This window comes from Eurosta solidaginis, chromosome 2 (assembly GCF_040869045.1).
Source record: "Eurosta solidaginis isolate ZX-2024a chromosome 2, ASM4086904v1, whole genome shotgun sequence".
Classification (NCBI taxonomy): Eukaryota; Metazoa; Arthropoda; class Insecta; order Diptera; family Tephritidae; genus Eurosta; species Eurosta solidaginis.
The window spans coordinates 11,584,095-11,601,670 of NC_090320.1; the positions used below are offsets into that span (position 1 = coordinate 11,584,095).

At 35.9% G+C, this 17,576-nt stretch overlaps 1 protein-coding gene across 11 annotated transcripts in view; it reads right to left on the reverse strand.

The window, feature by feature from the left end:
* LOC137239292 (uncharacterized) overlaps positions 1 to 17,576 on the reverse strand; it is a 157,888-nt gene that overhangs the window by 133,480 nt on the left and 6,832 nt on the right. For 8 of the 11 annotated variants that reach the window (XR_010949323.1, XM_067764427.1, XM_067764424.1 and 5 more), the window contains 3 exons: positions 8,603 to 9,098; positions 8,248 to 8,525; positions 7,941 to 8,192 (listed from right to left, as the gene is read on the reverse strand). Coding sequence is in view for 10 of the 11 variants with exons in the window: in XM_067764427.1 (XP_067620528.1) it covers positions 7,941 to 8,192; positions 8,248 to 8,525; positions 8,603 to 9,017 (945 nt within the window). In the remaining variant the exon portion in view is untranslated. Of the gene's footprint in view, positions 1 to 7,940; positions 8,193 to 8,247; positions 8,526 to 8,602; positions 9,145 to 17,576 lie in introns of all 11 variants that reach the window. The other 3 variants (XM_067764422.1, XM_067764421.1, XM_067764423.1) reach the window with 2 other exon arrangements.

Here is a 17,576-nt window from a genome sequence, read left to right on the forward strand (position 1 = left end):
TGAAACGTATTATGGCTGGTAGGTTTTCAAACGTTTTGAATTTCCCAAATATTAAACTAACAAATAACATAGGGCCAATTAAAAGTGTTTTAGACCTCAGAACATGTTTTATAAAATGGTTTCCACCTGCCGAACTCGGAAGCCCTTATGTGGACAAAAGAAATTCGTGCAAGAGTAACAACTCCTTTTGCTATTTTGAGTATAACTTATTTCATTAGTGTAAGATCATGTGTCCTTTTCAATGTGTAACTATATTTCCTGTGGGGATATTTGCAATTATTTGAACATTTGATTACTTTCATGATCCACTTTCTAAATCATTTCAGGTGGTGTTGTTTTTTGGTGTGAAGTTACGTGTGGATGCGTAATTTATGGGCGTCCAAAAGTTGAGGAAAGCGGGATGTGATGTGAGAAGAGAAAGAGTGCGGGAGAGAGCGAGACAGAGGAGACATGAGAGGAGAAAGAGAGAGGAGAGCGAAAGGGGAGAGAGAGATTGGAATCTAATCTATATTACCATTAGACCGAGGGCGGACAGATTTTAAGAGGGGAACATATTTTGAGAGCTTGGTAAAGAAAGCGAAATACGTGAATGATATAAAGTTAAAGAGCGAGAAAAGAAGTGAAAAATAAAACGAAGAGAGTAAGGAAAAAACTAGAGAAATGACATAGAAAGGACGGATAAGAGAGGCGAGGGAGTTAGAATGGGTTTGAAGTAGAGAATGGGAAACGGGGAGAGATATGATAGGGAGAGCGGGGGTTGATGAGGAGAGAAATTATAGCGAGTGAGAGGGGAATAAGGATATGACATAAAAAGAGCTGAATAGTAAGAAAAAATTTAAAAAAAAATGAAGGCGATTTTCGAAATGTAACACTTTATGAAAATAGAACCTAGCGTTTATAAAAAAGCCGGGAAAATATTAACACGGACGAGTAGCGCGCCATATTTAGTTGATTCTCTTTTAAATGTCGTTATAAAAAAAAACTTATTTAAGTGTAATTTATATTTTGATATTCCAGATTCTACTGTCTTATTTTATATAAAACTAGTACAAAAAAAAAATTACCTGAATAAAATTGTTACTCATCACCATTGGTCCTGTATTATTTTTTTGTTGATTTTTCTGCAACATATTCCAAATAGACTGTCTCGTCACCTTATTCCCAACTAATTTGGCCAATGTTGCGCAACTTGCAGTTGATTTGTTGCCTATATTTACTATGAGCCGACGTTCTATGTGGTTTAGTTTTTGTTGTGCGCCACCTTTCTTTTTCCCATACATTAATGGATTTTTCAAATAATTATAAATAACCTTTCTGCTTCTATTTAATGTTTCTGCAATCTCACTAATTTTGAGATCCTTTGAGCGCATTTCCTCAATTTTTGCTTGCTCGAACTCGCTTAAACCCGATCCATGAGGCATTTTAAATAATATTACAGTTTTAGCACCTTTTCACTTGTGCTCTTTTGTTTTTTTTAGTACCACTTAAGAACCACACCAAACGAAGTGTTTAAGTTATTTGAAATCCGAAACGAGTACAAAAATTTTCTTTAAACTTTTTTTTGTATTATGGCATTGAAAAGAGAATCAACTGAATATATTAATAGTCGTAGTAAGACAAGAGAGATCGTTTTTGTGTACTGTTTCGAAATAGAGAGTAAAAGTGTTCCATTAGTACGCTACATACATATATGAACATAAATTAGAATGAGTAATTTCCTTAAAGAGAATTTGGGTATCTACATTCTTACTGAAGCTGACATATTCAATATAACGTGTTTCTATCCTTACAAGATATGATGTTTATTTGTTAAAAAATGTATTTAATATTTATCTGGTTCTGATATTTCTGTTTATGCAGTCAAAATTGGGACATAAGCCATTAAAAATTGAACTCGTAGAGGTGGATTTACATAAACGATTTGGACGCTTCAAGGAGAAGTCATTGTTATGGCGCTGTAAAAGCGTCAAAGCGGAGCAATGCGACCAAAGCGTAAATGTAAATCCGCCTTAAGCATCATTAAAGTGTACCTATTTTTGTATTACTTTATATATTTTATAAACAGTTATAGTTATTAGGCTGTTTGTTTCATCGGTAGCTACAGGGTGCCGACGAATAACTCTTACAATTTTTAAAGCGTTATCAATAGTAGCAGACGTAACCTAAACATTTTGTTCTGCTTTGTTTTGCTTGTTGTTGTTATTGTTGTAGCGATAAGGTTGCTCCCCGAAGGCTTTGGGGAGTGTTATCGATGTGATGGTCCTTTGCCGGATACAGATCCGGTACGCTCCGGTACCACAGCACCATTAAGGTGCTAGCCCGACCCTCTCGGGAACGATTTATGTGGCCACATTAAACCTTCAGGCCATCCCCTCCCTCCCCACCCCCAAGTTCCATGAGGAGCTTGGGGTCGCCAGAGCCTCGTCTGTTAGTGAAACAGGATTCGCCGCGGATAGGTGAGGTTGACAATTGGGTTTGGAGAAGCTATATATTGCGCTGGCAACCTGAAGGGTTGCGCTACACACTCCTTGAATCTGGTATTTTAGTCGCCTCTTACGACAGGCATACCTACCGCGGGTATATTCTGACCCCCTTACTGTTTATTATGACAAAAGCAGCAAGGGATTCAAGGGGTTGTGTAGCGCAATATATAGTTTCTCCAACCCAATTGTCAACATCACCTTCGAGCGGCGAATCCCGTTTCACTAACAGACGAGGCTCTGGCGACCCCAAGCTCCTCATGGAACTTGGGGGTGGGGAGGGAGGGATGGCCTGAAGGTTTAATGTGGCCATATAAATCGTTCCCGAGATGGTCGGGCCAGCACCTTAATGGTGCTGTTACCGGAGCGTATCGGATCTGTATCCGACAAAGGACCATCACATCGTTACAACAACAACAACAACAACAACAATAAAAGCAGCAAATTAATTTATTCAGTGTAGAAGATTTTAAAAGAAATTAAAATTGTACAGAAACAATTCAAAAACAAAATTTGTTTTTATTTTTTCGGATGAATCACTGTCCATCTACTTGTATCCAAATCCAGCAGAAAACAGCATATGGGGTTAAATGGTGGTATTTTTTTGATTATACTTCATGTTTCCAATGGATGTAGAGAAAATTTTCACAGCGCTATTATTTATACTAATTTCAGTAAGGCATTTGACAGTCTCATATTCCTTGCTTATATACAAGCTAAATCGACTTGACTTCCTTATCTTAAAGTATGGTGATGATGTAAAACTGTTCAGGTTGCTGTTGTTGTTGTATTAACGATAACTGTTCAGGTCTAATGGGTCTATACAAGAACGTCCCTTGCGTCAAGCGGATTTAAAGTGCTTGGTGCAATGTTTATTCATTACAGGTGAACCTCAATAAATGTAAATTCATTCCTGTTTCGCGATAACTGTAGGGTTAATTGTATTTAATAATTATATTGATATTTATAATTTGTATTGTAATACTTTAAATATTTGTTTGAAAATAATATTATCGAATTTTTAATTTTCATTCTGATGAAAAATATTAAAATGCAATAATATTTCTATTAAAGAAGATAAGTTTTGTGTAATTCATTTGAATGTAAAAATAATCTCATATATAGAGCTTCAATAACACGCTAATGGGGGCACCAATCTCGCCTTTCTCTGCGGCGGAGCGTCTTCGCCCATTCGCATAACATGACCAAACCAGCGAAACCGTTGGGTTTATATTCGCTGCACTATCGTCATAACTGCGACAAGCTCATATAGCTCGTCATTATACTATGCTTGCGTCGGCATCTCGGACAGGATAATAAATCTTGCGAAGAACTTTTCTCTCAAACACTCCAAGCGCTATTTCATCTTCTCACGACACCCTTCTGAGAGGTCTTTACTTTTCAATTGTGAACCAATCTCTGAAGAATTTAGTGACCCTTATGCAGACCGGTTTAATTTGAATTAGCATTAGTAATCAATTAATTAGATGCCCATTTTAATGGCCAATGATTATTTCAATTGTTTTCCGAAAAAAGCAATACTATTACCATTATGATTTTTTCCGATTATAGAAAAAAATCAAAAATAATCAATCATTTTGATTACTTGTGATTATTCTTGATTTTTTCGATTATTCTTGATTTTTTCGATTATTTTTTATTTTGTTTTTTTATTTTTTTTTTTATTTTTTATGATTTTTTAAAAAGTTTTTTTGATTATTTTTCCGCTTTGTTGAAAGCATATATGTAATACTCCTATATTGCTACAAAAGGCTATGTACATTCCCAAACAGCAGAGTGCCGATATATTGCCGTTCAAACGTTTTTGTTTTTGTATTCAATAATCGAATGTACCTAAATTTAAATTTTTTCTTGTCACACTTATGCTGCTACAATCACAAAAATTTTATAGGCTGTCTTGTTTTGATTTCGAATTCAAAACACATTGCAAGCATTTTCTATTAGCAATATAGGAGTATTACATACATATATGGTTGAAAGAAAAATTCTCGTTTGTTGCATGCACGGGATAAATTCTACATACAAGTACATTTTAGGATGCAATAGTAAATCGTAAGCGCTTACCGAGGCGAATATATACATGCAACATATAGGGCAAATGGTATATGAGCGTTGACCTAAAGATATTCTTCGGTAAGAATACACACATGTGCATATTTCACTACACTTATTATATAAAATAATGCGTGATCGAAAACGGCGGTTTTTCTAATTGCCCCACAATATGTAAAAAAAAAGTTGAATTCATAGGTTGACGTCCAAAATCTTTCATTTAGCAACGATCCTTTATGGTTTCATCCTTAAGTCTAGCCAATTTTGTTATATCTAAAATAAATGTATCCACTATTTTGGATTACGTTATGGCTATGCACTGATTATTTTGTACATACAAGTACTTTGGTGGATATAACGGTATATCGTGAGCGCTTATCTAGGCATATGGGTACATACATTAGGTGGGTATGTATTAGGGCTGTGAACTGCATCCGGATTTTTCAACTATCCGTATAAACCAGATATTCGAATAACCTCATAACTGGGAAATCCGGATATCCGGGTACGTAAACGGAAAATCTGGATATCCGTATGTCCGGATACTGGAATATAAAAGTTGAATATCTGCATATCAGAATTGAACGAAGCAAACATCGAAAAATTATTCACAAAATATGTTTGTAGATTATTAAATTAACGTCAAAATTAAAAAGCTATAATTTTACAAACAAGTGAAAATAAGAACACTGCCATTTGTTTATGTATATTGTTAAAAAAAAACGCTGTTAATTGATTTAAATGTCCCACGAATTTATTGTTATTAATGTTAAATAAACATATATGGTACATCAATTTGTTGCTTTTACTGGATATCCAAAAATACGGCTATTAACTGGATCTTCACAAATCCGGTTATCCCCATAGTTTCACAAACGAATAATAACCGGATATCCATGCCGTCCGGATTTTATCCGTGTCAACGGATATCCGTTTGGATATCCGGGTATTCGAATATGCGAATAGTCCCAGCCCTACTAGTATGTATATGTAATTATCGTGTCTATAGATGTATCCGACGAAAACCTTGCGGGGGAGTGCGTATTGTTTTACGACAAAACAATATGCTCAAACAATATGTAGGAGTAATACTACTAAGGTTGATAGCTTCACTTCCAACTGGAGCCATCCTCTAAGTTGTCTTTCATCATCATGATCAGTTGTCTAACCAAAGGTTGTTATACCCCAGATAAAATTAACATATGTCCATGTACATTAGATTGAAACTTCTTTTTATTTCCTTATGATTACGTCTAGGATATTTCCTATAAAATTGTATGTTTTGCATAGTGAGCCATATTTTTATTACTAACAATGGAAATTCCAAACACATTTGTTTGCCGATCATACATTATTTTTTCGACATGGTTGGATATTTTCCAAGAATATATACATATATATATATATACATTGTAAAGGTCTATAACAGCGGTCGACTGCTAATACGTGTCCTAAAAGACTTGCCTTGATCTCAGTATTAAATCCGAAGACGGAAAACAAAAATTTTGAGTCCTTCAAAAGATATGAACGAAAAAATGTATGGTAAAGCTCTCTAAATGGGGCGAAGAACACTAACATAGTGGCGATGACATGAAACCAATATTACTAAAATAAAGCGAACAATATGATAAACATTCACTGATTACGAAACAATCAGTGCATAGCCATAACTTAATCCAAAATAGCGGATATGTATATTAATTTTGGATACAAAACAAAATTGGCTTGACTTTGATTATTTTTGATTTTTTTAATAATCGTAAAAAATTATTATTATTATTTTTTTTTATTATTTTTTTAATCAATTGAAAAGTAATCATTAAAAATAGAAAATAATGGCAAGTAATCATTAAATGGCGTTTAAAGAAAATAATCAATGGAACGGCTAATCATTACCATTAGTAATCATTATTTAACAGGTCTGCCCTTATGTAACGAAATCCGTTTTCACATTAGTTAGACTGATACTAGAATACGGACCAATATTCTGGAATCAGCTATATCAAGGTCATGCAGATAGTCAATACAAAAGTATTTTTTTTTGCTCTTTGAAAATTTTCAGTGGGACTGCGTATTATCTTCCCACGTTTACTAGTCGATTGAAACTTATCAATCTTCCAACTCCTGCATGCCGTTTAGAAATGGTAGGTGTAATGTTTATGGTTAAACTACTGAATTTATTGACTTCTAGACCTTTTCTTTTAAACGCAGTAAACTTCAACGTCCCATCACGAACATCACGCATTACAAAGCTCTTCTTTCGAGGTAGTGTAGAACTTATTTCGAACTTAATGAAGCTTCTCACTGACTGATATACGAATACTAACACATAATGTACCAGTAGGGTACTTAAGTATTAAATGGATATATTTACTTGAATGCTTATAACTTTTGTATTATTTCATCGATTTTGTTGAATGAAAGCTTATTTTTTTTGTAATAAAACAGAGCTTCGAGAGAGAAAAATCTGCAAGAATTAACTATGATATACGAATACTAACACATATGTACCAGTAGGGTACTTAAGTATTAAATGGATATATTAACTTGAAAGCTTATAACTTTTGTATTCGTCCATCGATTTTGTTGAATGAAAGCTTATTTTTTTTGTAATAAAACAGAGCTTAGAGTAAAAAAATCTGCAACAACTAACTGAAACACGAATACTAACACATATGTACCAGTAGGGTACTTAAGTATTAAATGGATATATTTACTTGAATGCTTATATATTTTGTATTAGTCCGTCGATTTTAGTAAATTTTTGTTTTTAATAAAACAGAGCTTAGAGAGAAATAAAAATCTGCAAAAAAATAAAGTTTCCGAGATCTTTCCTCGCAAAAAACAAATTTCTTTTATATTTTTACAAAAAAAAATTGAAAAAATTCGTAATGATTGTTCGTTATCTTTGAATCTGCAGGGCCTAGCAAAAAGTGTTGCATGCACAGTTTATAGCAAATTTTATTACCTTTTAAAAGCTTCAAACCGTTTTGGAATTGCTCAATTCGTTCTTGAGATATATATGATTAGGTGGACCAAATTTTTTTTTTTTTTTTTTTTGAAAAAACAGGTATTCGTAAATATCTCAAAAACGTTACCATAGAATTAAAAATAACCTTGATTTTCGGAATCAAGGGGTGATTTTACATAGGAATTTCATAATGGCGTCTCTGGTGCATTTTGGCTTTAAACCAGTGTTTTTATAAACCCCTCTCGATTTAAGAAAATATTTATAGTTTTTTAATAATATTCATCTTTTATCGATTTCAATTGATTGTATTATCATTACTCTTTATCTATTCCCTAGCACAGATTTTGCATAGAAAAAGCTTTGTAGATTCGTATGTGCGTTTTTACACAGTTTTAATAACTCTTAATTGTGTTTACCTCAAGTTTTAGTTGCAGAATTTTCGCTCTCAATTTGGATTCTCTTATTTCGCATTGAAGCTTTTCCACTTCCCATTTGTGCTTCTCAGCTTCGCGTTTATAACGCTCCACAGCGAAGTTACGATTTTCATAAATGCTATTATTTGCATCACATAATGTACTACTATAATTTTTAAAAGTCGTTTCAAAGTTTGGTTTCATATTCTTCTTTTGTGTTGATTTCGTTGAGGGGACCACATAATTGGGAGGCTCCTGAAAATTACATATATAAATATTTTCAAAAGCAAGCAATTGTTTTGTCATTTACTTTTGCTTCCGATGAGGTATCTTGTCCGTATTCTTTGTCTTGTGGCTCCGAAACATGGCTTTCCTGGTTTTTTCTTGGTTCCGGAGCATGTCCTGTAAAATTTTCTTGTGACTCTGAATCATGTATTGAATCATTTTCGTGTGCTTCCAAAATATCTGGGTTATTGTCATTTTCTTGCACATACAATGTACCTTTTATTGGGTCTTCCAAATTGACGCTTTGCGTTGTGTCATCGTTTTCTGTGTACAACTTATAATCTGATTCATGCTTAAGGGCAACTGCCAAGTACAAAATGCGCATCAATATAAGCATTGAATATGTGAGCTCAATTAGGAGAGCGGGCTTATATACTCACCATCATTGTAAGCATCATTTGAATTGGCATTTCCAGAATAGCATATTATTGCAGCTAATTTTTTCTCTATATGCTGCTGTTGTTGTAGGCTTCTTTTTTTAAGGTTCTCTTTATCTTTTCTTTTATATTGTGATACCGATGATTCATAAAATTCTTCTGGACAATTTCTTTTTTGTTTACGCTTTAAATTTTCATATTTCTCTCTTATATTTTTGGCACCTCTACTCAAACCGAATTTCTTTGTAAGCGCATCATTAATTTCGTTCCAAGCTCTCCGTTTCTTTTCCCAGGTGTGAGAATCGGGGTTCTTATTTTCTATCACGTGCATACGCTGCTCTGCCAACTCGAGCAGTAAAGATTCCTCGGCAACGGTGAAATTAGGCAATCTAGCTCGTTTTAGTTTAAACTCGTTCATTTTTAACTTGTTGTTGCCAATGACTTATTTTGTGTTTGGCTGTCAATGAACTGCTTTTCAATTTATTGAGGGCAAGGACTTCTTTTCCATAAAACAAAGTATTATGTAAGTATTATTATTTCAGCAACTTTGGAATTTGTGGCAATAAAAGAAAGTTGAAATAAGTGATTGCATATTTCAAGGGGTATATTTTATTTGCTTTTTATACTCAGCTGCGCAGAGCTCACACAGAGTAACTATATTAACTTTGTTCGCATACCCCGACGTACCCCGTAACGGCATAAACTAATCGAGCTACATAAACACGATAACTTGAGTAAATTTTGAGGTATCTTAATGAAATTTGCTATGTAGGTTCCTGGGTACTCATCTCAGATCGCTATTTAAAATGAACGAAGTCGGACCATAACCACGCCCAATTTTTCGATATCGAAAAGCCGAAAAAGTACAATAATTCATTACCAAAGACGGATAAAGCGATGAAACTTGGTAGGTGGGTTGATCTTATGATGCAGAATAGAAAATTAGTAAAATTTTGGACATTGGGCGTGGCATCGCCTACTTTTAAAAGAAGGTAATTTAAACCTTTTGCAAGCTGTAATTTGGCAGTTGTTGAGAATATCATGATGAAATTTGGCAGGAACGTTACTCCTACTACTATGTGTGCTAAATAAAAATTTGCAAAATCGGGTGACGAACACGCCCAGTTTAAAAAAAAAAGTTTTTTAAAGTCAAATTTTAACAAAAAATTGAATATCTTTACAGTATATGTGTATATAAGTAAATTATGTCAACATTCAACTACAGTAATGATATGGTGCAACAAAATACAAAAATAAAAGAAAATTTCAAAATAGGCGTGGCTCCGCCCTTTTTCATTTAATTTGTCTAGAATACTTTTAATGCCATAAGTCGAACAAAAATTTGCCAATACTTGTGAAATGTGGTAAGGGCATAGCTTCTATGACGATAACTGTTTTCTGTGAAAATGAGCGAAATCGGTTAAAGCCACACCCAGTCTTTATACACAGTCGACCGTCTCTCCTTCCGCTCGGTCGTTAACACGATATCCTGAGCAAAAATCGATATATCTTTACTAAACTTGGTTCACGTACTTATCTGAACTCACTTTACCTTGGTAATAAAAATGGGCGAAATCTGACTATGACCACGCCCACTTTTTCCATATCGAAAATTTCGAAAAATGAAAAAAATTCCATAATTCTATACCAAATACGAAAAAAGGGATGAAACATGGTGATTGGATTGGTTTTTTGACGCAAAATATAACTTTGGAAAAAACTTTGTAAAATGGGTGTGACACCTGCCATATTAAGTAGAAGAAAATGAAAAAGTTCTGCAGGGCGAAATAAAAAGCCTTAGGAATCCTGGCAGGAATACTGTTCGTGGTATTAAATATATAAATAAATTAGCGGTACCTGACAGATGATGTTCTGAGTTACCCTGATCCACATTTTGGCTTTCACATATACAACTAAGGGCCACTCCCTTTTAAAACACTCATTAAACCTTTAATTCTTTACCCATATCGTACAAACGCATTCTAGAGTCACCCCTGGTCCACCTTTATGGCGATATCTCGAAAAGGCGTCCACATATAAAACTAAAGCCCACTCCCTTTTAAAACCCTCGTTAATACCTTCCATTTGATACCCATGTTATACAAACACATTATAGTCACCCCTGGCCCACCTTTATGGCGATATCTCGAAAAGGCGTCCACCTATAGAACTAAGGCCCACTCCCTTTTAAAATACTAATTAACACCTTTCATTTGATACCCATATCGCACAAACAAATTCTAGAGTCACCCCTGGTCCACCTTTATGGCGATATCTCGAAATGGCGTTCACCTATAGAACTATAGCCCACTCCCTTTTAAAATACTCTTTAATACCTTCCATTTGATACCCATGTCATACAAACACATTCCAGGGTTACCCTAGGTTCATTTTCCTACATGGTGACTTTCTCTTATTTTGTCTCCAAAGCTCTCAGCTGAGTATGTATAATGGTCGGTTACACCCGAAATTAGCCTACTTTACTTGTTTTATTTGTGTAGATTTATGGTTTTTATATTTACAACAACTTTGTTTTAGAAAGCACTCAATTAAGTTTTATGACAATATATAAAAAAAAAATTTTTATTCAGATTTGTCAGAGCTGTGCTTATTTAAATGGAAGTGGCTATTCACTCGGAAATAGACTTGTTAAAGCCCCTATGACTCAAGTAAGTTTCAAAGTGTAGCACATTTCTCACGCTAAGGGAATATCAGTTTTTTAATATGACGAAGGTCTGGCAGTCATACACACCACATTTTTACAATCAAGATAAGGTTTAGTTGGGTAAGGTTACGATGAACTGGCTGGTTTACGCCCCTATTACCGTTTACAACTCAACTCTGTTTCAGTTGAAATTTTGAAATTTGGTATTACAGATTACAGCTCTTTTTCGTTAAGATATAGCTTATTATTTTCGTTTACGACCCTTTTAAAAATCTTTTATATAAAAGTGGGCGTGGTCTTTAACCAATCTCGTCCATTTTTAAACGGTTTTATTTAGCTTGACTTGACAGGCAGGCCGCATGCACGGCCGTTGTGAACGAATTTTGTAATTGAAATTTAAGTAACTTCCCGATAAGCTACAAGCTTGAAACTTGGAATATAGTTCAGAACCCAATGACAATGCAATAATAAGAAAACAATCGCCGCTAGGCGGCGCAAGGATTGAGACATTCACAAAAATCGTATTTGTGGTCCGATTTGGCTCATATTTGGAACACATAATACATACAAGAATAGAAAGCGACCTATGATGTCCGATTTGGCTCATATTTGGAGCAAATATTACATACAGTCCGGTAGAAGTGACATCAAAATATTTTGGAGTTGGAGGAGGGGTAAGCATACGTGGCGCAGAGTCGAGAAATGTCTTTGGAAGGACTATGTATTGAGGACTTAGATTGTAACAAATTGTCAGGAAAGAGTCCTTGTAATAATGGGTCACTAAACGAACTAAATAGAATGAGAAATCATAATAGGCAATTAAATAAAGACTAAAAAATTGAAAATAAAATAATTAAAAAAAAATGTTTAAGTTAAACGGTTTTATTGAAAACAATACTTACATGAAGTAATAATAATACTAAAAGCTAGAAAATAATTAGGTAGGTCCTAGGTACTATTCATCACGCGTACATCAAAGCGTTGGACGCGTAAAATTTCTATTGATAGTCATATATAAGACCAACTGAACCTTAATCAGGTTATGTTACGCCTTACATTTTTAGAAATTTCACGCGCCCAACGCTTTTATTTAATTGTCTGATCAACGCCCTAGATTGATGAGGAGTGTGATGACTAGTACCTAGGACCTACCTAATTATTTTCTAGCTGTTAGTATTATTATTACTTCATGTAAGTATTGTTTTCAATAAAACCGTTTAACTTAAACATTTTTTGAAAATTATTTTATTTCTAAAAATATTTCCTGCTATAGGGAAAATTTGTGTACCCAATTTTATTACGATACGTTAATTTGCCTTCGAGTTATAGCTTCCGAACCATAGAAAATTGCTTAGTCATAAAAGGGGCGGTGCGACGCCCATTTTTTAAAATTTGAAGTTTTTCCTATTTATTGTTATAAATCCACTTGGGAAATGAAATACCATTGATATAAAGCTCTTTTTTGCAAAGATATAGTTTATTTTATTCGACTACGACCCCTTTTAAAAATCTTTTATATAAAAGTGGGTGTGGTCCTTAACCGATTTCGTTAATTTTTCTTCAAAGCATTTCTTATAGTAAAGGCAACCCCTCTGCCGAATTTTGTTACGATAGGTTTAACGGTTTTTGATTTATGATTAATTGATTTTATCACAAGTGGGCGGTGCCACGCCCATTTTGAAAATTTTTTTCAAATTTTTATCAAGTCTCAATATCAGTCCACACGTCCAATTTCAACATTATAGGTGCATTATTTACTAAATAATCAGGTTTTTTGTGTTTTCCAAAATGTTATATGTATATATAAAAAGTGGGCGTGGCTATCATCCGATTTCGCTCATTTTCAGTACCAATATATTCTAGGTCCAGATACGCTCGTGTACAAAATTTTGTGAAGATATCTCAATATTTACTCAAGTTATCGTGTTAACGGACAGACGGACGGACGGACGGACATGGCTCAATCAAATTTTTTTTCGACACTGATGATTTTGATATATGGAAGTCGGGATTCAAGGGGTTGTGTAGCGCAATATATAGCTTCTCCAACCCAATTGTCAACCTCACCTTCGAGCGGCGAATCCCGTTTCACTAACAGACGAGGCTCTGGCGACCCCAAGCTCCTCATGGATCTTGGGGGTGGGGAGGGAGGGATGGCCTGAAGGTTTAATGTGGCCATATAAATCGTTCCCGAGATGGTCGGGCCAGCACCTTAATGGTGCTGTGTTACCGGAGCGTATCGGATCTGTATCCGACAAAGGACCATCACATCGATAACACTCCCCAAAGCCTTCGGGGAGTATCCTAATCGCTACAACAACAACAACATATATGGAAGTCTATATCTATCTCGATGCCTTTATACCTGTACAACCAACCGTTATCCAATCAAAGTTAATATACTCGTATGTGCAAAGCACGCTGAGTATAAAAAGGATGCCATGATTCGACATGATATTGCTATAGGGTACCTGAGAACTCATACATTTTCACCTAGACAATTTTTTGACCCGGACTTTTTCGACTCCAAAAAAAATAATTATTTTTTTTTCCGTGCCTGATATATAATGAACGTGAAAAATTTTATGAATTTTTTGGAAAGAGTAAACTTTAAAACTTGATTCAAGGCGAACTCAGTACCAGGTGGTGTTATCCCATCAGCTGATTGTAAACTGAAGTACTCAAAAATTTTAATTTTTTGGGAAAACGCAGTTATATTTTTTCATACCGTTTTTTTTTTATAAAAACTAAATTCAAAGATATAATATTTAGGCTTTGAAATATCGTATTCCGAAAAAGGCTTTAAAGCTGATGGCATGGTGCTTACTATAAGCTTTGCTAGCCCTGAAGCGATATTTGTTTTCATTTTACAATGTTAAACCTACGATTCGTGATCCAAATCCATTTTTAAATTCCAATAGCTCTGAAATGGTGATTCCTTCAAAAACCAAATGTTTACTAGTGACCGTGCGTATTCATTACAGTTATTATTAATAGTTTGACAGATTCATATTTATCATTTGAGTGAGATTGGTTTTTTTATCCGTGATGTCAGGGTTCAGAAAACCATCAAAGAAAATAGTCATAGTTTTAAAAGCTCGGGCGCATTGTTATACATTTTTTTTCCCATACATATCAGAATTTTCACTAAATCACAATCTATTTCGAAAACAGCGAGTCGTAGATAGTAAGTTAATAAGGTAGCCTTAAGCTAATGACTAATGATAGATTTGATTCTCTGAATTTGAACAACAATCTATTACTTGATTTGTTAAAAATATCGTTTATAGCAAAAACATATATGTCGCAGGATTAGGATCCTTTATTGCAATTTAAGTTAGTTTGACACGCACTGCTTACTTTTGCTTCCACTTCCAGAAACTTAATGCCCAAAAACTTCAATAATTTTCTCAACTTTTGTTTCACGGCCTACTATACACTCTTTGTAACCTTGCAAGTAAATCTAAGCGTCACTTTGATTTCATGGCCAACTATTAACTCTGTATAAACTCTAAGATTGGGGGCTAAGATACTTGGCTTGGATATCATAAGTGGTTCCAGGCTCTGGATCAGGGACTGTTATCAGTCTTAGACCGGCCATAGTGACGAATGTCACGCGTGATTAGTTATCACGTCCTGCACGAAGTGCCCCTGCTTCTACTGATAATGGCGGATCTAGAGAGGACAACACGATAAAACCCGCACCACTGTCATTGTGCCGAGATCAGGGGAGGGAGGACTCTTTAAGAGTCAAGATCGGTACACAACGGTGACGAACTGGATTGTTTAGGGCTTTTGATTATTTACTTTGAATTTTGACTTGATGACTTTAGGCTGGTAGGTGCGGTATTGTTGTTGTTGTTGTTGTAGCGATTAGGTTGCTCCCCGAAGGCTTTGGGGAGTTATCGATGTGATGGTCCTTTGTCGGATACAGATCCGATACGCTCCGGTAACACAGCACCATTAAGGTGCTGGCCCGACCATCTCGGGAACGATTTATATGGTCACATTGAACCTTCAGGCCATCCCTCCCTCCCCACCCCCAAGTTCCATGAGGAGCTTGGGGTCGCCAGAGCCTCGTCTGTTAGTGAAACGGGATTCGCCGCTCGAAGGTGAGGTTGACAATTGGGTTGGAGAAGCTATATATTGCGCTACACAACCCCTTGAACCCCTAGGTGCGGTATTCTGTCACCTTAGTAGGTCGGGGTGAAACCCTACCGAAATGGCTGGTAGGCTAATGCTGCACCTGCCCACGTCCCGTTAAAACCGTGGCGGGCCTTAAGGTACGTTCCGGCTCCGTCGCCATTAAGTTGGTGGTGTAGGTGCGGTTGAAAATTTTCCCGCTTCGCGTCCGGTCTGGCTCTAACCGCATTACTCATAAGGTAATGCGTCAACCCTCGCGTGGCCTCCCTCCCCTCATTCAACTGAGAGAGGAGTGGGGAAGAGGAATAATCTGGGGCATAGGGCCGGTTAACTTGTTCACGGATGGAAGCTGGACGGAAAGGTTGGTGAGGGGGGGGGGGAGGGTCTTTTGCCAAGAGCTAAATGTAAGCCGCAAGTTTAAGTTGGCTGATCACTGCAGTGTATTCAAAGCGGAAGTTGCTGCGATTAGGGAAGCGGTGGATGGAATGCTATCCAGTGCTATTACGGTTAGGAATTTAACATCTACTCTGATACCCAAGCGGCTATCAATGCCTTGAGCGCAAATACAGTGCGATCGAGGGTGATCTGGGAGTGCCTGACCTCGCTTTTGATTACATCGAATTATTTTACAATTAAGATTATCTGGGTCCCGGGCCATAGTGATATCCCGGGTAACTGTCAATCCGATCTCTTAGCCCGCATCGGTACAACTGAACCGGATGAAGATGGCTGTAGGGATTTCGGGATCCCGCTTGCTTCCGATTGCTCCTCCATAGCTGGGCCTCGAGTCAGCTCAGCAAACGTGGGGCGGACACCACGTCTTGCAGGGTAGAAAGATCTTTCTGGCCGAAAGTGGATGACAGGAGGTCTGCTGAAGTAATTGGGTTCACTAACGCTCACCTATCAATGGTTATTGGGGTTTTGATAGGGCACTGTCCAATGGGTATCCATGCGGTACGTCTCCATATACTGGAAACTCAATCCCGCTGCAGCTGTATGGAGGATGATGCGGAATCACCAAATCACTTTATGCTTGATTGCCCTGCTTTTGCCAGAACTAGGCGAAAGTACTTCGGTCGCGACTCACTTGGATCTCCCGAGGATTTATCCAAAGTTGAGATCGGTATCATTCGGAGCTTTATCGTTGGGTAGTGTTGTAAAGAGAATGAGGGCACAATAGACCAATAGGTCGCAGTACTTAACCTCACAACATCTATCTAGGGTATGTCGATATGAAACCCGGTTACTAAGTGTCATACCTTTTTTAAATTAGGTTTTACGAAAAAATGTATTGTTATATAACATTTGGGAAAAGATCACAGAATACGAAAATGTACATTTGAAGTCCTAAGTCCCAACTTTTCAATTTCGGTCCACTGTGCGGCGTGTTGGTAGGTTGACCCGCCTACCACACCCAAGATCATTTTTTCACGTCCCGGTCAAGGCAAAACCAAAAATATACAAAAAAAAAAAAAGTGTTTTCAATTAGAAAGTTGGTGTTCTGCATGAACAAAATTCATTTTGTATGTGGGAAATTGCTCAACACCCTCGCCGAAAAAAAATCTAAATTCAGGAAAAAAATTTGAGCTATTTCTAACTTGCTCATTATTATACTAAAATTTATTGGGCTACAAAACTGCATACTCAAAAATTTTCTAGAAATTCTGAAACAAAATTAGAAAATTTTGATGCATCATTTTTGAAACTTTGATTAACTCTCCTTACCTTTGAATAACCTTTGACATTTTTTTTAATATGGTTTCTGTTAGGGAATTTGCAATATTTTAGATGAAATCTATCAATTAAGCCGGGAGCCACCACTGCATTTGTGTTTTTTTTTTTTTTTCAGCATAAACCAAGCGTGTACTTATTTTTGTGAGTACCTTATGTACATACGTATAAATTGCACTTAAAGTAAAATTAAAATGTGCTAAAAAATAAAATGAATGGAATAGAACAATGAAAGGCTTCCTGAGGAATTGTGTAGAGGGATAAAGAAAAATTGCCAAAAACGTTTTTTGCACATTTTTCAGTGTCATTTTTTCTTTTCGTGTATTTATGTTTTGTCGGTGCTTGCAAAGGTTCCATTATGTTTCTGCGAAAAAATATATGCCTAAACACACATGATTGTCAATATTTTACCTATCCTCATGATCTAGGGAAAATACT